General features: G+C 38.1%; 1 protein-coding gene across 4 annotated transcripts in view; it reads right to left on the bottom strand.

The window, feature by feature from the left end:
* Nucleotides 1–1,667: 1,667 nt before the first annotated feature.
* The window catches only part of LOC149792469 (soluble guanylate cyclase 88E-like), a 501,393-nt gene continuing 481,491 nt past the window's right edge, over nt 1,668–21,569 (bottom strand). For all 4 annotated transcript variants that reach the window (XM_089971051.1, XM_089971054.1, XM_089971052.1 and 1 more), the window contains 4 exons: nt 11,799–11,955; nt 11,435–11,544; nt 7,587–7,676; nt 1,668–6,843 (listed from right to left, as the gene is read on the bottom strand). In XM_089971051.1, the coding sequence (XP_089827177.1) occupies nt 6,427–6,843; nt 7,587–7,676; nt 11,435–11,544; nt 11,799–11,955 (774 nt within the window). In that variant the 3' untranslated portion in view covers nt 1,668–6,426. The remainder of the gene's footprint in view (nt 6,844–7,586; nt 7,677–11,434; nt 11,545–11,798; nt 11,956–21,569) is intronic.

The following is a 21,569-nucleotide window of genomic DNA, read 5'->3' as shown; positions in this document are numbered from 1 at the left end:
ACGGATCTAACAAGACTTACCGCAACTATCACATGTAAAATTTCAATGGAAAAGCCGACAACTAAAATATGCTTCATGTTTTGTGTTGCTTGTTTTGTTTGTGAGGGTGGTTCTTTTCTTTTTTGCTTTTCTTTCTATGCTGTATTTTTGCAGATAGGTTTGAAAAACTCAAATATTTCTTTACTCGAGTAAACAACTAGTCCTTTACTTTTTCCTTCCGATCTTCAACTTTGAAGATTGTTATCACGTCTTTGATTTTTCATTCAGGAAAATGGACAGGTTTAAGCTCCTGTGAAATAACTTCGATGCTAAAGGTAGCTATTTAGAAAAGGACGAAAATAGTCTTGCACAACATGTTTTTGAAGACCGATTAAAGATAGATCACATCAAGAGAATCAAAGTCAAATTACATTCGAATTACAGTTACAAGCCCTTAATCTTCTTTTTCAGCTTTCATAGTTTAAGGCCCAGAAACATGGTTGCTGTGTGATACGGTAACTAAATTTTTGTACCGCGATACACGTTGCTGGTATTGATGACAAACTGCAATTACTTTACGTTTTGTGACTTTGTGGGTGTAACGCTATTTTCCCGCACATGATATGCTATATATGACTGACAGTGTATTTGGTGGAGGAAAAACCTAGCAAGATTCCGGAAAGAAACATTTACCCACAGGAAGCTGCAGAAAGTCAAACTCAGCGTTGACTGAGATAATATGTGAAACGCCTTAGACCATTTGGCCACCTAGGTCCGAATAAAAATTTAAAATATAAAAAGGATACAACTAGGCCTACAACCTCTTAATGATATAACTCAGCAAGGATACAACTAGGCATACAACCTCCTAATGATATAAATCAGTAAGGATACAACTAGGCCTACAACCGCCTAATGATACAACTCAGTAATGATACAACTAGGCCTACAACCTCCTAATGATAAACCCAGTAAGGATACAACTTGGCCTACAACCTCCTAATGATAAAACTCAGTAAGGATACAACTAGGCCTACAACCGCCTAATGATATAACTCAGTAAGGATACAACTAGGCATACAACCTCCTAATGATATAACTCAGTAAGGATACAACTAGGCCTACAACCTCCTAATGATAAAACTCTGTAAGGATACAGCTAGGCCTACGACCTCCTAATGATATAACTCAGTAAGGATACAACTAGGCCTACAACCTCCTAATGATATAACTCAGTAAGGATACAACTAGGCCTACAACCTCCTAATGATATAACTCAGTAGGGTCATTTGACATCGTAGAGATATAAAGAAGGCATTCTTATAGTCGAGTCCAGTTAACAGTTGTGCACTTTACATGCCAGAAATAAAAGATATAGGTCATTTGAAAACAAACACGTGAGTATACAATGTCTGGTAGCGGTTCATTTGCTCTCCATGCAAGATATCGTCCCTCATGTACAGTGCAAAACGGTCAAAGTGGTGACATCTGCACATACGTATTTGATAAAGATTTGTTTGAACAAATATAGAAAACAAGAATAAGTCTAGCCAAACCAAGAGCAAATTAGTCGTACATATATAATGCTACAGATAGTTCCCACTAGCCAGAGTACGCGTATTCCTTGTATTCCATTGTCTGTTTGCGTTGTGTTGAAAGGGGAAATTTCAAGAAAAAAATCTTGCCGATTGAATTTTAAAGAAAATATTTTATTGTTTTTGGACCAACAGGATGAGTAGACTGCTCTTTAATTAAAAAAGTAAAGTGTTCATGGCTGCATTTCAATTAATAAATATTACTTATATTTTATACAAACTAATTGATAATAAAATGCATAAATTTGAAACTATCTATATTCATTAAAAATAGAAACATAATGGTCAGTGAGCAAATTCTACAAAAATAAATCAACAACATGTATATATTCGACATGATGCAAACATATCTACTTAACATACTATAAAATAAATATCCCTAGACCTGCTTTTTAAAGTAATGCTGACAATAATGACGACAATTATGACGACGACAACGATGTATACAATTTATTGATTCTGTTGTTGTCGAGATGATGGCAGCACTAATAAAAGGACGATAATGACGACAATTGCCATGACGACAAAGGTGAAAATAAAAAGTAATTGTGAGACGACTATGACGATAATAGCAAAGATGACTTTTGGAAAGTTTGTAATAATAAAATCCGATGAACATGAATGAAGAAGCAGAGAAGATTAACATCTTCATCCGGAGCAGAGTTCTTTCTTTACATAACCATAGTAGATAATATCGCCATTTGAGACCGCAAACAAATGCTGATATGGACCTGGGTTATTGAAAAGTTGCATTTTCAGCATGAGAAAAAGCAAATCGTCGTAATTCAGTTATCGCAAAATATCGGATTTCTTCATGATTTTGTTTTTATACATGCTCGAGGAACTTCAAAGCTATCGACATACTCCTTCTGTAGGTTCTAGTAATACGGCTTTAAGTATGGAGTCGATTCTGGGCTTGGATAACTTGCTGGTAATTCTGTTAGAAAGGATATTTGAGGCTTGTCTTATATTGGACATAAAACAATAATTTTACTGTTAGACAAATAAACGTGAAAAATGATTGATGACTAAGAAGACCAGAGGTTTAAATGAGCGAATTGCTACATATTTGTTTGTTCTTCAACAAAATAAAAATACAACCAAATATCATTTATCCGAATTCATTTGAAAACATTGCTTATATTAATTCAACATACTCATACAATCTGGTTAATAACTGCAAACGCGAAAGTAAGCGTATAGACACCATAAGCGTGTGTAAGCCTTCTGGTATTCTCGTAGCAAAAAGTGTAATACTATGAACACTCTCCACCAAATGTCTAAGACGTAAAACTGACTTTCTTAACTAGTATTCTATCTTAAATACGTGCTTATGTGACCATACAAGTCCTTATGTGACTATACAAGTCCTTATGTGACTATAAACGTTCTTATGTGAATATACAAGTCATTATGTGACTATACAAGTCGTTAGGTGACTGTACAATTCATTATGTGACTATACGTCGTTTGGTGACTATACAAGTCCTTATGTGAATATACACGTCGTTAGGTGACTATACAAGTCATTATGTGACTATACAAGTCGTAAGGTGACTATACAAGTCACTGTGTGACTCTACAAGTCGTTAGATGACTATACAAGTCATTGTGTGACTATTCAAGTCGTTAGGTGACTATACTAGTCATTATGTGTGACTATAAAAGTCGTTAGGTGACCATACAATTCATTATGTGATTATAAAAGTCATTATGTATCTAAACAAGTCATTATGTGACTATACAAGTCGTTAGGTGACTACACAAGTCAGTATGTGATATACAAGTCGTTAGGTGAATATACAAGTCATTATGTGACTATACAAGTCGTTAGGTGACTATACAAGTCATTTTGCGACCATACAAGTCATTATGTGACAAGTCGTTAGGTGACTATACGTCATTTTGTGACCATACAAGTCATTATGTGACAAGTCGTTAGGTGACTATACAAGTCAGTATGTGACTATACAAGTCGTTAGATGACTATATAATTCATTATGTGACTATACAAGTCATTATACCTCTGTTATCAACTTTCTTGTTTTGCTCTTCTTTCTTTGAACCTATTTATGTAAAATGCTGTGAATTCTTCGAATCGATGCGACATTTCGTGCATATTGTTGCATTGTGATGGGTTTCACTGTTGATATGCGTGTTACGTTGATACAACGCAGGAAATCGTCACGTACTGGTCTGATAGAAACAAGTCATAGGTGGGGTAGGATGACCTGAGTTGCATTATATTTTTCATTTTTCTCTCAAACATCTTTTCCCGTCTTTAGTTTTAAAGCTGATATCCAAGACATCGTACATGCTTTTGTTAAAAAGAGAGAAATTTAAGTTCGTAAAAATATAGAATATGATTAGTAAATCAATGCAGAAATATCCTGGCAAACACACACACACACACACACACACACGAACACGCACACACTTAGGCACGCACGCGCACACACCTTACAAATTTGGTTAGTAAAATATTAATTTTCTTTCAGCTCGCATACGTCTTAGATTTCATAGGCGGCAAGATAAAAATAAACATTTATTTGGCAAGAGGGTGGACATCCCCATCATGCTGTTGTCTTTTGCTAAGTTTGAGCGCTGCATAAAATAACAGGTTACTGCGACTGACAAGGTCAAGTAAAGGCAAGAGGATGCATTCTAGTGAAAGATTACTACAAAATTCCTGAAAGAATATTTTTCAAATATTTAAACTCAATTATGACGATGGTTTTTAAATGATGTTGTCGCTGTTCTAAACGAGACAGACATGTTTGAATTAACGACAACACATTCGAAAAAAAAAACTTACTAAAATATGCGTTGAGTATTTTTCAGAATCAGCCGTCCTTGCACTATTTAACACAACTGCATTGCTAAACAAAATCAATCGGGATTTAATAAAATGCGAGCGAATACAAAACTCTCATGGAATACCGTAAAAATCTATGACACAGACCCTGATATGCATGTTAACTGGCTGGCCACAAAATGTCATAATTTGATTAATCAGCCTTTTTTTAATTCATCACAAGCATTTCAAATAATTCAAGAGGACATGAATACCTAGCAGTATGATATATTTTGTGATTCCATCACGAAGGAACGTTTCAGAACTTTCTTTCCGGGGCAAAAAAAATTGCAATGATGCATACAAAAGTATTAGGGTAAACTTTCAGGTCAGGTAACCGCAACAGGCCAATATATATTCCATAGATCAACATGACCCATATCTTATAAAGCCAGATTATCTGTGTTTCAGAATCACATTTTCAAAGATTTTTTCAAGCTCATTTTTTAGCACTGCTGAGTTTAAAAATCTTTTTATAAAATATAATGCTTCAAGTCGTTAGTAATTAATGTGGTGGACAAAAGGCACTTGTCCAGGCACAATAGTCACACAACTGTCTGGAAACATATTGTCGTGAACTATTAGATTCTCAGAAAGTTTGCTTAGAATCATTTGATGTTTAAGAAAAAAATCATGGGATTTAAGAGAAATTTTCAGTATACCTATTAAAATACAAGCCAATAAAAAAATATAGGACTGGTGTCACAAGATTTGTGCTGTAACTGCACTCGCGTAATGGTTTGAAAATACTGCCGCCTTGAGAGAAATGAGTGTCCACGAATGCAATGATGTAACACCATTAAACGTGCTCTCGTGCGCAATACTGTAACATCAGGGGCCACATTTAATAATATTTGATTGGCTATCCTTATTTGTGGAATCTTGTAGCAGATTTTTTCAAAGTGTTCAAATTTGGCGAACGGAATTTGTAAACTGTATGTCAGAACGTCAGCAATCGCCATTCAGATATATTTACATTAGGAGGAGAAACATATGTTCAGTCCTAGTGGTGCAAACAGTGTATTGCAAAGACTCCATATGGACGCGATATATAACGAGGTAGTTTTCTGTTTAATTAGGCATAGAAACAGCTAAAGGTAGCACATCCTTAGGCGACATCGATATTTGTTGACCACGTGTGGCTGGTTATTGAATAGCATTTAACGATTATCGTCCTCCACTAACGATTATCGCACCCCACTAACGATTATCGCACCCCACTAACGATTATCGCACATCGCTAACGATTATCGCGCTCCACTGGCAATTATCACACTGCACTAACGATTCGGGCACAAGTAACTAAAGTCACGCTTATTTAGACCAATACATATTGATTTTGTCACTATATGCATAAGTGGAGCTATGATTATCAAAGGTATATTCTTTCTCTGCGAAAAAGTATTCGATCTAACACGACACGTAGAGTATGATTCAAGGTTGGCAACGTGCTCAGAGAGTATACTGAATGCAGATCCAGATGAAAAAGATTCTTTAGAGGTTAAGCGGAAACAAAATTACAGGCGATGAAAAATTACAACTATACAACCCAGTTCAATGACACCGTTGTCGTCCCTGCTCCTGCCATTTGAATTTGAGTATTAGAAAATGTTGGCTGTTCGAAGTCGTGTTTTGTTCTCTTTCAGAGAAAATTTGAATCTCTACAAGTCCAAAGAAACTAAGAAAGTTTTTATTTCTTTCTTCCGAGCAGCATCAAGGTCAAAAGAGTCATACGGTATAGAAGAATACTGCACATTCTGTCTAATGTCAGTAATGGCGGCCAAGATGGACGGAAGTGAAATTGTTACGGATTTAATAAGGGAAACCCTATATGTAAGATTTGCTTTTAAATATGCCCGGTTTGTCACGATCATGTACGTAAAGACTCGAACGGGGAACAGCAACTCTTTTAGAATTGTAGAGTCTCGAACAGTGAACAACAAGTCGATTGTACTTTTCTGAGGCATATCATGCTCAGGTTGACATGTTTTGGTGGAATTACAGAAGTATGCATGTCTGACTTCTGTGTCTCTCGTGTGATATGCGCTGAATGTTCTCGTTGTTGAATATCGAGTTTCTGATAATGCCAAACTCTTTCTCTTTGACCAGGCTGCCTCTGGTCTCCAGACCGTAATCTAAATTGCCATTAACAACTTCCACGTTCGTTTGTTTCTCATAAAACATATTTACGGCCTTTTTTATCGGACTCGTATGCGCAGATGTATGTAGATTGTTGTGAGATTTTTTAATGTCATCAAAAGATACAGGACTGTAAAAATTGTCCCTATTCTTTTGTAGATCGTCTTCATTTTGTCTTGGGAAATCTTCTAGCTCAGTACTGCTGAATGGACAAAAATAGTTCTCAACAGAGTCAACTTTTCCTATTAGCCAGTAAGTCTTCATCGTGCCTTTACCCTGTAATAATAATAATAATAATAATAATAATAATAATAATGATAATAATAATAATAAATAATAATAATAATAATAATAATAATAATAATAGTGATGATGATGATAATGATAATTATAATAATAATTAATAATAATAATAATAATGATGTCGTTAATATAATAATAATAATAATAATAATAATAATAATAATAATAATAATAATAATAATAAAAATATTAATAATAATAATAATAATAATAATAATAAATAATAATAATAATAATGATAAATACTAAAGTTAAATATAAGACGAAGACTATACAGAATACGTTCAAAGTCAATAATAAATATTAGACGAAGACTAAACAGAATACGTTCAAAGTCGATAATAAATCTTAGACGAAGACTAAACAGAATACGTTCAAAGTCAATAATAAATCTTAGGTCGAGGTTTTGCATAAGATTACAGAATATAGAACGCCTCAAACAGATGGGATGAGAGTTAATTTTAACTTATTACTGAGAACAGCCTTCTGGTGAGATGAAAAATGAGCCGAACCAGTCTGGATCTCTTCAAAATAGCAGAGAGAGAGAGAGAGAGAGAGAGAGAGAGAGAGAGAGAGACATACATACAGACAGAGAGAGAGACAGACAGACAGACAGAGACACACAGAGAGAAATATGTCTATCTAGCAGATGTAAATAACTTGAGCACAAGACATTTAGTAATATCAGATATCAATAAGAAAATGATTCTGATAACCTTTACTGTTATTGTTCCCCGTTCCTGTGTGATATATTTGTGTTCCTCTAGTTCTTGCTTAGTTGTCTCACTGATATGGATCTTCATTGCCTGGTAATGAAAACAAAAATATAAATTAACTTTAACGGTCATACATTGTACAAACGTGTGATATTATTATAGTCATAAAAAATGCATTTGTTACGAGTGTATAACATGAAATGTTTAGATAGACTTAAACATCCGCTTTTTTTACATGAAAAAATTATTCGGAAATCTCTGTGAACAATCGGTTGTTTCCGCATGCCAAAAACGGATATGACGTACATTTACCCCCCCAATACAACCTGGCCATTCAAGTGTTTAATTTCCCCACATTAATGTCTATGTAAAATATTAATATTTAAAATAATCATAATACTTTCTGAATGTGCAGAGTGTAAACTTTGATCAGTCTCTTTATTTAGCATTATTATAACCAATATGAACTCAAAAGGATTTAAAAAAAGAAATATGAGGTATTCCTCTGGAACGTTTATCATTTAGAGGTGTACAGGTCTGTAAAATCAGTCATATATATATATATATATATATATATATATATATATATATATATATATATATATATATATATATATATATATAAAATGAGGACTTTGTAAAGCACCTAATCTTTAGAAGCTCTAAGCGCTTTACAACATTAGACAACACCTGTAAGATAAAAAACATATTTAATGATATAATTACAAACACAAACACCATGAAATTAGAAAACATAAAAAATATACTGAGAATATTTAAGGTAGGAAACATTATTAGTTCTTTAAGTTTGTTCTTGCAGTCGAAATAAGTGAGTTTTGAGAGCACTCTTGAATGGGATCACTGTGTCTTTGTGTCTAAATTCATTGGACAATTTATTCCACGTTGCTGGACCCTGGTATGCAAAAGAACGCTGTCCATGTGACTTTGTTTTCATAGTGGGAATAATGAGTATACGATTGTCAGAAGAATAACTTAAGTATCTTGCTGGTGTGTACATATAGCTGAGGTCAGATAGGTATGTTGGACTAGAGTCCGTCAATGAAACGTAGCACAGAGAACAAATTTTGTGTTTGATTCTGGATCGAATGGATAGCCAGTGTAGGGTACAGAGCAGCGGGGAGGTGTGCTCTGATCGTGGTACTCTAAGTATGATTCGAGCAGCTGTGTTTTGAACTTTGTGAAGTTGCTAGAGTAGATATTGAGATGAACCAGACAGAATTGAGTTACTATAGTACCGTATATATACATATAGGGAAACGATAAAAACAAAATTCCTGTCCAAGACCTTATGGAGAAACTTTTTTGTAATCAAAGATATATGTCCCAAGACTTAAGAAACAAAATAATTTTGTGTTGAATTTGTGCCCCACCCCAACTGCACGGTACAATACAACATAAATTGAATTTCAATTCTCTTAAGTGTGCCGATTTTGTGTATTTTTTTGTTTTGATTTATGAAGTCGGCCGAGATAAGAAAACCAACTTTAATTCCTTTGTTTTCTTGTATATGTGTTTTGTTTGTTTGTTTTTTTTAATAAAATCGGCCGACTTAGGAAAGCCAGCATCGATTTCTTTTTACCTATATTAACAGTAATTTTGAAAATAAACTGAAACAATGGAACAGTTTTTAAAGCAACACAATCTAGTACCTCGTGCATTCACATCACTATAAAGCTGAACAGTAAATTAGTTTCCAATAGTTCCATCTAAATGTTCCCTACTCAAAGTTTATAGTTTATAGTGTTTTCATTTTCAACAACAAGAAGCATGTACTTCGTCTTGTGGGGATAAATGTACGTCATTTCCGGTTGGCGTTCTCTGTTGTTGGAAAATCGTACCTAAGGGGAAGTAACAGCGATGTATACAACTTCTCTTTCGAGTAATTTTAATATTATTTCTTCTTTACACTTGATAATTTTTTGTGTTTTCTTTTTGTGCGTGTATAACTGCTTTTAATTATGTAATGCAAATCGGCTGTACAAAAGAAAAATGTTAGAGTATGGCTGGTGACCTTTAAAACAAATTAATTTAATGGAAAAATGTAGATTAAAAATGGATAAGAAGTAATGGAAATCACTATACTGTGTGTATTATTTAACTCATTAACCCCGCATGCGACGTCTACACGTCATGAGGTTGTATGTACCCTATTTCTGAGCTCTGTACTGTTAATAAGGATATGTCAAAATGGGTGGTATTATACAAAAGAAGACAGATATAGCTTTACTAAGATACCAAAAACTGTAAACTGTCTGGTCGCATTACAAAATACGGCGCTAAAACCTAAATTTGAGACCCGATTATTTCAGGCCCAAAATTACCTCTTTTTGGAACTGGAGTTAGGCTTTTAGAAATTTTGATCTGAGATCTAAAAAGAGACCGCTCCGAACTGCACACAAACAGGTGAACCGTTGCAAAAGGTTTGATATGTCTGAGATTTAGAGCAAAAAGTGGCAGGAATACGAAAATCATTGGTCCAATAAATAAAAATAAATAAATAAAATTGTTCAACATTTACCCTTCTGCACATGTGCAAACGAAATATCCAATCTAAAACAATGTCTCTTATACAGTAAAGCATCCGGCTAATGGAAAATGGAAAATCTCTTGTAGGTAGATGTATTAGAGTGTATTTATAATAAACTCCCGAAATGCGTTTTCTACTACCATTTCTGGCACAAAAGAAACGATTTCTCAGGGGTTAATCAGTTAATGTATGGAAATAGCTATTAAGCGTTAAATGGCCAGTGGCTTTCGTTTCGTTTTGCAACTCTTTCCTTGTATTTCATTCCCTTCCCTCGACCCGTTATTTATTCATATCTGCAATATCGAATAACCATACAAGCGGGTTAAAATGTCTCATCTCTAACCGTATAAGAGGAGTTCCACAACAATACACATGCACTTATGCATATGTGAGAATACGAAGGAAAGCGTGAGGACGAATAAAAGGAAAGCATATATAAGCTGTTACAAGTCGAAAGGCATGTCTTCATAGCTGGGGCCGCGAGTGGCCGAGTGGTCTAAAGCGCTCTCCGTTACGGATCACTGCCATCTCACCTCCGTCTGCGTGGGTTCGAGTCTCGGATTTGGCCAATGTGGATATGTGAGAAAGTTTGCCAGTAGCTTCTAGAGGGTCGGTGGTTCTCTTGGGGGATTTCCCGGGTTCTTCCTCCACCAGTAATACTGGCCGCCATGTATAGTCTATCGCGTGCTGAAAAATGGCGTTAAACCATACGACAACAACAAAAAGTCTTCATAGTTTCACTCGACAAGATTACTTGTATGTGACATTTTGCACCACAGTGGTAAGTTATTAACTCCTTTTAGAGAATGAGAATGCTGTCTTCTTGTAGACTGGACACTACTCTGTCCGCCCAGAGCTATTTCTGTTTTGGGTTTCACTGAATAGTGATGAAAGTGAAAATGGATCGGGTTACTGAAGGTAATAATATAGGTAGTTTTGTTGATATTTATCGAATTGCATATATTTGTTCACACACACACATACGAACGAAATTATTATAAACCGTATCCGCTATTGCGGTCAGAGCCAAGAGCAAAAACATAATATCCTCATTGACGTGAGTTATAGAAAGAATTAATCTGCCTGTTTTTCAAACTATGCTTAGCGTACTGAAAAGTGGAAGTTCTCTTCAATAAACGCGTTCTCTCTCTCTCTCTCTCTCTCTCTCTCTCTCTCTCTCTCTTAGTTGTTAATACTTGTGTGCAAATATAAACGATACCAAAATTTGAGCACAGTTTATTTTCATGAACTGAGAGCAGTAAACTTGACTAAATACAAACAGATTTTTATAGCACGGTACCTCTCCATTCGTTTCCATCCTTGATGCCGTATTGACGGTGTCGCCAAACAAACAGTACCGAGGCATTTTTATCCCAACCACCCCGGCCACAGTGTTCCCTGAGTGAATGCCTGGAGTTATAAGAAAATCAAATATAGCCGCGTTTTTTGTATACTCAACGTATCTATGTTAAGTATCCATGTTTTTTTTTTTTCATCTTCTCGAAATAGTGACGAAGTCTTAGCAACATTTTCTTGATTAATGATGCAATTTAGACAAACTTTAAAAGTAATTAAGACAGTTTGACGATAAAAATAACAATAGACGAATATCTTAAACATATAGAGTTTTGGAAAAGGTTTATGGTTGTTCTCTTTGAGATTACCTATTCTTATCTTCATTGTGCCTCCTGTCGACGGGTCGTGTAAATCCTGCATTGTGTCCAACATATCAAGCGCCATATCACAAATATGGAGGCCGTGATACTTCGTCATTTCAGGGGCTCCAGATACAACCATATACGCATCTCCGATTGTTTCAACCTGAAAACGATACTAGAACATCGAATTATGAAGAAATCGTTACTATTATGGAAAATTAGATCCTTTGAGGCTACAAGATTATGTTAATATCTTCCTTACAGTAATACATAAATTTCAACATATACTGAAACGATGCATTTTCACTTGTAAGGCTATAATATAAACACGACACGTTTTGTTTAAAGAAAATTGCTTCTCTTCAGAAATGAATACATGTATGTACAGTCAAATAAGATGCCTAAACTCAAAATGACGTAGCTGATTTCATTCAAGCAGCAATATGCTCGGGGAGTGAAATTCACCGAAGTTAAAAAAGGAACCAAAACAAAATAAAGAAACAACAAAAACAAAACTGACTGAGTGGATCAATCATTTCCGTAAGATGACGTTAATGTTGATGTACTTGACTGATTGACTGAAAGAAAGAAGTGGAAACAAGTATATCTCAACCAATTAGAATATACAGGACACAAGTAGTTTCGGAAATTTCACAGAGACTGGAACCTATTCCGAACGAACGAGGTCTCAGTATAAGAGCAAGCCAGCAATTTACAAATTGTAAATTAAAAAGTTGGCAAATTATTATTCTTTTAAAATTTGAAAATGCTTATAGTGAAACACTCTGAATCTGAAATGATCTTTTGTGCGGACCCAAATTTAAATTCTTGATGAAAGGAGGGAAAGGGTGGAATATTATATGTTATGGTTCAGGGGATGCCACGCACGTGGCCTCAGGAATGTTGTGTGTGAACCGACAGAACTTTAAATTGTATAACTAACGATGGCGAATTTAAGAAAAGAATTAGGTCTCGTGTAGATCATGCCAGACAAGTTCTTAGGAACATACTCAATAATTGTCTACATTTACTGAAACAAATATTTATGCTGATGTTTCTATGTGTAATTGCTAAGTATAAGGTCTCATGTCACGTGTTACCCCTTGCGGTTGACCCAGTTCAGAAGATATTCAGAGAAATAGTGCCTTGTGTGCATGGTTTGCTTGCCACTGACTTATGTAGCAAATCGAATTACTGCAATAATTATGAAAGTGTAGACTTGAAACTTTATGAGATTGTGTACACGTTGTATTTGCTTATTGATGAATCCAAACGGTAGTATGTCCATGACCCTGTTTTCGGTGTCATGCATCCGATTTTAGGTTACTTCCTCTACGTCAGTTTGTTTACATTAATAATACACAAAAACGATCCGTTCAACCAATGATGAATCCTTGCAGGATTTATTGAACTAAGATGGGGTTGTTGTGTAACATAAAGCGATGGCGGAGATCATTTATAAAAAAAAAAACTGGAAAAGTGACATACTGTTGAATGCGTGTACATTGAAAAGAAAATAATAATTGTGGTCTTAGGATATAGCTCCTCTAGCATATAACGTCAGCCACCTCTCACATTTCCCACCCGGGGCCCCGAGTGGCCGAGTGGTCTAAAGCGCTCTCCGTTACGGATCACTGCCATCTCACCTCTGTCTGCGTAGGTTCGAGTCTCTGATTCAGCCAATGTGGGTATGTGAGAAAGCTTCTCAATAGCTTCTCGAGGGTCGGTGGTTCTTTCCGGGAATTTCCGGGGTTCTTCCTCCACCATTAATACTGGCCGCCATGTATAGCCTATCTTGTGCTGAAAAATGGCGTTAAACCCTATAACAACAACATTTACCACCCCAGACCGCAATTTCAGTAGGGTCGCATTCCACCCCTTTACTGGATTTCTGGATGGCCTCCTGGGATATATAAGGGATTTCTAATAATAATTTTTCAATGCCGCATTTTAGCATGATAACCTTAATATTTGCTTCAACTCTGCTTTTGGTTTTGTATACATGAATTCTTCGGTCTGCGATTTGGCATGACAGTAACTAAGGAATCTGTTACTCATGTTATCTTAGGTCATTTTTGACTGATTCAGTTGCCAAAACACCCCCCATATATAGCAGCAGGGGGGGCGAATCCGACATTTTGTCCAAACGTTATTTTGCTTAATTATTACTTTCTGCACTCAGCGGATCCGGTGTCGTCAGCGCCTGGTAAAAAAAAAACGACGTCGTCGTCGAGGGGATCGTCCGGACGTCATTTGGTTTAATTAATACCTTCTGCGCGCCGATCCCAGCGTCGTCAGCGCCTGGTAAGCACATTGACGACCGCGTCGATGTCATCGCCCCCCCCCCCTGCTGCTAAGTGGCTATTTACAATTTAACCGAATATTTGGTCAAGTCCGATACGATATCGTGTCCGAGGATCATGTAAATTTATCGTTACAAATCCATGTGGGGTTGACTGAGCATGACTAAAAAAGTTTCGAAAACCATTAAAGTCCATGTCACCGCCGCACCATGTCTGCCAAATATTTCGTAGCGTGTGTGTATCAACGCCGTTGAATACAGCAAGAATATTACAGTTGTCTCTGATTACTTTTGGAATCTGAGTGTATCGTTGAGTGACATATATCACGTCAGTGTTTTTATGCCTGCCTCTGGAAAATATCCTAGCTGGTTTTTTTTGATTGTCTAACATAACATCATCGTACACGACTAAATTGTTAACGTCGCCATCAATATCATCGATACCTGGTGCATCATTGATATCCGTAATAAACTCAATGACATTTTTTTTAGCGATCGCTGATGCATTCTCGTTGAAATCTTTCAACACCTCGTAGCATCGTTGATCATCTACGCTAGGAGCAACCAAATACAACTTATCCCACTTCATCCATCTCATTATTAAATTGAGTAACAATTGCGTCTTGCCGGATCCAGATGGTCCGATGATAATCATCCGGATCGAGTTTGGTAACGCTGCAACATGCTTAACTGGTTCTCTTGTTTTAGTCGCTGAAAAGTCAATTATATTCATGTCTCTATACATAAATTATGGATCTATATTGTGTAAAGTGTAGAGTGCGTACTGGCACAAATGATATGACAACCGTTACAACAAGAAATAACAGATCGGCGCTTACTGGCAAGTGTGTACAATGCGGTACAAAGAAATTTAGATTTATTTCTATTAGACCCGGAGATGTTTTAAAAAAAAGCGAGGAGGTGATATTGCAGCCAAGTTATCAAAACTCCCCGGAACCCCGTGGGCAAAGTATCCAGGAGAAAAACACCTCCCAGGATATAGCTACTGTGGCCCCGGAACACGATTAGATATCAGACTCGATGATCAAAATCAGCCCAAACCCGGTGAGTATCCAATAAACGCTATCGATAAGGCGTGTCATGCTCATGATGTTGCTTACAAAAGTAGCGATCTGCAACAGCGTCATATCGCGGACGTAAAATTAATTCACGCGCTAAATGCTATTCCTGATAAATCCTTCAAGGAAAAATTGGCCTCATGGTTGGTAAAATCGGCTATGAAAGGTAAATTAATGATTGGAAGCGGAGCTTCTCGCGCTGGTAATTGAAAACGATAGCGTTTATAATAACAACATGGAATCCATCTATTATTCTCCGAGGGGATACTGGAAAGGGAAGGCCGCAATTGGTAAGCTTGCAAGCGCTGCAAAAGTAACGAGGGCCACTGCGGCTAATTGGTTGTCCAAACAGGCTATATGGCAAATCTATCTACCACCGCCTAAACAAATCAACTTCTCGCGCTTTGATGTTAGCGTACCTAATGAAGTTCATCAGGCTGATATACTATTTCTGCCGCATGACAACGGTTACAAATACGCGCTAACCGTAGTTGATGTTGCGAGTCGATACAAACAAGCGGAGCCGTTAAAAACAAAGTCAGCAACTGAAGTAGCCGATCCGTTTGAAAGAATTTATCGAAGAGGTCCTCTGCGCTGGCCAAATCTATTACAAGTTGATCCTGGTAGTGAATTTCGCGGCACTGTTTTATCAACGCTGAAACATCATAGCGTCGCGGTACGACGAGGTCATACTGCGCTACATCGTGATCAGGCAATTGTTGAACGATTCAATCGGACTCTCGCTGAACGGTTATTTGGATATCAATACGCGAAGGAATTCATCCAAGAAAAACGATCTCGTGAATGGGTCAAAAGGTTGCCAGGCGTAATTGCAGCGTTAAATAACGAGATTACCCGAGCAATCAACATGAAGCCCAGCGACGCGATTAAATACGAGTATATACCCGGAAGATCAAAAATAGATAGCGTTTCCAAGCCGATTCTCGGCGATGTTACCGTGAGATATCTGTATGAACCAGGAGAGCTTGAAGGCGGTAAAAAAAGAGCTACTGATCCCATCTGGAGTGTTACCACACATAACATATCAACGATAACACGATCAACTGGTAGACCATCGATCTATAGACTGGATTCAACTGCCCCACAGCGGGGGTTTACACGCGAGCAACTACAAGTGATACCTGACGATACTCAATTGCCCCCGCGTGGTCTTAACTAGCGCCGTTGCGTCTATTGCACTCAAGACAGGTCAACCTCACATTGGTTTTGACATGACCGAGACTGTTATCGATCCTGTCCACGGTAAATTGGCGAGCGTCTTTATCCGAATAACGCCAGCGCATTACACAATTACAACTCGCGCAGTGATTATTCTGTTGTTGTCGTAACGCAATTATTAATTCGGCATCAATATCAAAACGCCGCTGTTTTTTTTTATCCTGTTGGCGGTAACCCGAGAGTTTTCTATCAATGACGCTTGCATCGATGACCCCGTCGGTGACTCCGTCAATGACTCCGTCACTGACTCCGTCAATAACAATTCTTCGAAGCTGATTTATCCTCCGTACTCGGGACACTGCAAGATAGACTAGATTTGACCATTCGATGCGATTATCAACTATCCAAACAATTGTGTCCGTGATGGTTAGTCCCTGCGAGGAATGTATTGTTGTTGCGTATCCTAGCGTCCACGGGGATTTATCAGCACGTAGCGCGTCCTCGACGACGCTGATATCAACGAGCACGATATCATTCAGCACGAGAATTTGTTTTTCTGTCCGGCCTGGAATCTCAACTTCAATGTTCTGCCGCCGTGTATCCGCGGGTCTATAGCATAACGGCACTGGGCGCGTTGGAAACTTTTCCTTATGCAACGTAAACAACTTCCGCTGAAGTGTGTCTCTGACTATCTTTCTACTCGCAACAATTAAATCGTTTGGTCTCCATGTTTCCCAGAATTCATTTAACGGCGTTTCCGGAATCACCTCGCGGATTATTTCACACTGAATTCTATCCGGCTGTAATCTGATTAATTTTTTAACCCCGCGCAGTTGTTCATCAAGTGCCCGGTAATCAGTATCGGTTTCTTCATAATAGTCCACAAAACCCCTTAACCAATCATGTGGACCCTCGCCGACAAATGGTGGTGGTTGGCCATGATCCCCACACATGATTACCGCTGTATTCGCGAGCAGCAACCAATCAAGAAACATTCGTAAAACATCTAACGAAACAGTACATATCTCATCCCAAATGATAACCCCAGGAATAAATTTTTCACCCATTCGATCAGGAGTCCACTCGCCGCCGCTGTATCGAAAAAAGCTGTGATAAGTAACGGCGTCAACATTTCGTTGTTTTATCTCTCGCGCTAGTCTATGGGTCGGTGTAAGCACGATTATACTTGCCCGCGTTCGAAATAATTCAATTGCCCGAGTCGTCTTTCCTGACCCGCCACAGCCGCTTAAATAAACCGTCTTGTGTCTACAAATTGGATCAGAACACGGTGGTGCATTAGACCATTCTGATAATTTATCACCGCGTAAGTAATTGTTTTCAACGGTGACATCTGCTGACGGGGAATAATCGCGTCGTATTTCATTTTTAATTCTCCATGTACCCCAACTCTCGTCTGGACTAGTAAACTCGGCTACGTTTTCCTTATACGCTACGTCAACATAAAATGAATCAACGGCTACTCTAACCGCGGTGTCGGGGAATCTATTTATCATCGAGAATAAATTGATAGCGGCGTAACCCAGCATAGATGCCCTCAAATGCGGGTATGCCGGGCTGTCTCCATCGCTGTAGGTAACAACTGTACCCAACTTTGTTCCATTGGACAAGAAAGCTGTTTCGCAGTTCACGTATCTATTTTTCGCCACTGCGTCCTTGATTACGAAATCATATTCTGCGTCATCTATAATCAGCCGTGAGCAATATCGTTTGTAGTCGCAGTTTTTTCCACCTTGTGTGAACTTACCAATTATTCTTCTACCGAGATCTTTTGCCTCGCGGTTTCGTTGGTTGAATATCCTCCTGGACCATTCGACGATATATTCCTCGTCGGCATCGATGTGTTTTCTGGATTCGTCAATTATGCTATCTAGACGCTCCGGTTCTGGTAACCAGACTTCAGTCTGCGCTCGGTATGATATAATCGCGTCACTGACAATCAACGACACAAGCATGCTACAATCAATCATGTACCGTAGCAGCGCTATTGGCAGCCACTTCTTTTCAGCCATGTGTCTACCGATCCAAATATAGCAACAGCGATGAAGTCCTGCCGCGAACTCAAATGATACTACGCGAGCGAATCCGGTTAAATCAAAATCGGGCAGTGGTCCATTAATAGCAACACGAGTCATTTCATGTCTGGGGTGTCCAAATCGTCTAAAGTACTCAGCGGCGGATCCATACCCGAGAAAACTCGCTGGATAACAGGCAACCATATCAACGGAAATCATAGCGTCGCGGTTGTATTCAGTGTTCCATAGTCCACCGTGATAGTATTCCAAACAACTGGATTGTACATCCGGTAGAAATTCCTTGCGTGTTGGACTCCACGCATTTTTCCTCGCTGCAACATGAGCCGCAACCGATGGAATCGTAAAACAATTTGTTAGCAGTTGTTCATCATGCTCTTCAAATTCCATGGCGGTTTTTTTCATCTTGTTGTGAAATGCTTCAGTGCGATATAATTCACCGTTTGGTCTCACAAACTGATCAAAGGTATCAGCGCTGCGAAGTAACCACACTGATACAGGGTCGTTTTTACACAAATAAGCGATAGCATCAAATAGTTTCCTCTCCGCGAGAAAACCATCCTGTATAAATTCCCCGGGAATATACTTTATTGTTCTATCCCGTGGAAACACTGTGATCGCGGGCGTCCATGCGTGTTCGTTATGATCAATAATTTTGATTGGGGCCCCATTTGATTTGTACTTTGATTCGTATAATACTTCACCGGTTATCGTTGTAACGGTTATTGGAAATCTCAGCGATGTTTCTAATCTCGCTACGTCGCTGATGGTTGCTCCACGCTCGCGCACTGTCTCCTCCCACTGGTTGATTTTGCTACGTCGTAAATCAGTCAATTTGTTTCCTCGACATGCATTTGTAAAATGCTCTGTTACTCGTTCTGCTACACAATTTATCCCCGTTGACTGTTTCATTGGTTTCAGTTTTCCGATATCAGGTTTCTTATTTAACGGGTATATTCCATAAACAACTGCAGTTTCAGGATACGCTCGTTCATAGTATGGTCTGTCAATTCCGGTTAACAGCCCGGGCTTGGAGTCGCGGCTAACAATGACTGTTTTCTTGTCGCTGAGAACTGGTTCAAATTTATCACGTATGATCCAATTACCTGATTCCACCCGGACAATGAATTTTACTCTGAAGAAATACTTTTTACCGTCAAGTTGTGATATTATCGTTGCTGCGCGGTTGTCGTTCATGGTAGCATCAACAACGCCATCAATTCGAAATGTTGACCAACTATGAGATGCGCCATCACGCTTGAATTCATCGATACAATCGCGTATTTTACTCAACAGGGTTCTATCGTTTATTAACGCTTTTGGTGCGTCCTTGAGGACTCTATCGAGATTGAACTTAATATTTTTCCAGGGCTTAATTGCTGCTAATCTCTCGAACTCATCCATATAATTAAAACAAGTATTTAAATGAAAGAATATAGTATAATGAATCACTGCAAATGGTTGATGATTGGGTCGACAACCCCGTGCAATAAATCATGTAGAGGTGAATTCTGCAGGTATCATTTACAAAGCTTTCGTAATGGTTCTCTTGGCCCCCTCCCGTGCTTGGTTTGTCACGTCGGTGTAAGAGGAAAATCGCAGTTGTGTATCAATTGTGGCGAAAAGCGATACAGGGAACTAAAACGCTATTATGACAAGCGAATTAAAAACGCCGTCATTGACCCCACCGCCGACTTCGTCATCAAAACCCCCCAAGACTACGTTGAAAGATTTATAATTAAACCAAATAATAAATTAGACAAATAGTATTATTATACAAATGGACCAAGAATTTCAGCCGCATCCTGTGCTCGTCAATTACGAGGCATCTCGCGACGGCATTGTTAGAAACCGCAAACTGAAGAAGCCGGTTGGTACCGTAAGTAATCAGGGGTATCTGATGTTTGGTGCCGGAAAGAAGAAGTACCATGTTCATAGGGCGGTATTTGAGGTATTCAACGGATTAATCGAAAATGGACTTGTGATTGATCATATTAATAATAATAAGACTGATAATTCTCTTATAAACTTGCAAGCTGTCTCGCAGAGTCAAAATACCAAAAAAGGCCAAACCGGTAAATACCCAAAGAAAGCAAAACCCGTAAAGTCATTTGATACAACAACTCACGAGGAAAAAATATTTCAGTCGATGAATGAAGCCAGTAGATACTTTGACATTTGTATCGCCTCAATACGAAAAGTAGCAGAACGAGTATATCAAACAGCAATCTCAAAAAAGACCGGGCATAGAATTCGATTTTCATATGTAAATATCAGCGAGTGACGAAGTCACCGGCGCCTATGGCGCTGACGAAGTCGCCATGACAATAAATTGTCCATTCCGGAAGAAAACAAAGTATTCAGTATTGTTGAACACCTCGGGATTGATACACGGGGTTTCATTTTTTTTTATTTAAAAACAAGATGTTCTATAAGAATAATGAATATCGAAGACATCAATAATATATTAGCCGAGATTTCAAAATTAAAAAATCAAGGAATTGAATTATCTGATGGTCTCGACAGTGAAAAAATATTATCCGATTATGAGATTATTAACGAACAATCGAAACGGGGGCGTTTTACCCTGGCCCGCGAGTACTTTTTTATAAAACGATTACAACATACGATCAATGAAAACTTGTACCACAATGACGCAAATGCATTCATTGGACTATTCACTGCCGTTGAAATAATACGAAAAAAACTCGGACGTGTTTATGAACGACGCCGGGAGATTTCTAGTAAGATCAAAAACATTAGAAGGATTATAGACGAAAACTCCGGCGAGAAATTAGAAATTGCTTCGCAATTGCAATAATGGTAGGCGAATCACTTACTACTCGGCTAGCCAGAGAGCGGCTAGCAGCGCTTAAAAAGTTCATACCGTTACGAGACAGGGTCCGAGAACAACTTCAAACGCGGCAGCAACTACAAACCGATTTTACTGTTGGAAGCGAACAACTCTTTGCCCCGGTAACTAAAGCGACCAAAGATGTTACGGCGGCAACTGTACCCGTCCTCGATGCGCTTGAAAAGATAGCGGCTCAGACCGAACAAACAAAAAGGTCTTTAGAAACACTCCCTGCAAAAATAGCGACTGCCACAACACGGAGGCCACCACCACTCGCTATAACCGAACCACAAGAACCTTATGTTACAATGG

Source organism: Sinohyriopsis cumingii, chromosome 9 (assembly GCF_028554795.1).
Source record: "Sinohyriopsis cumingii isolate HCF-2022 chromosome 9, ASM2855479v2, whole genome shotgun sequence".
Classification (NCBI taxonomy): domain Eukaryota; kingdom Metazoa; phylum Mollusca; class Bivalvia; order Unionida; family Unionidae; genus Sinohyriopsis; species Sinohyriopsis cumingii.
The sequence above is the reverse complement of the archived record's forward strand: the minus strand, read 5'-3'. Positions and strand labels throughout refer to the sequence as shown.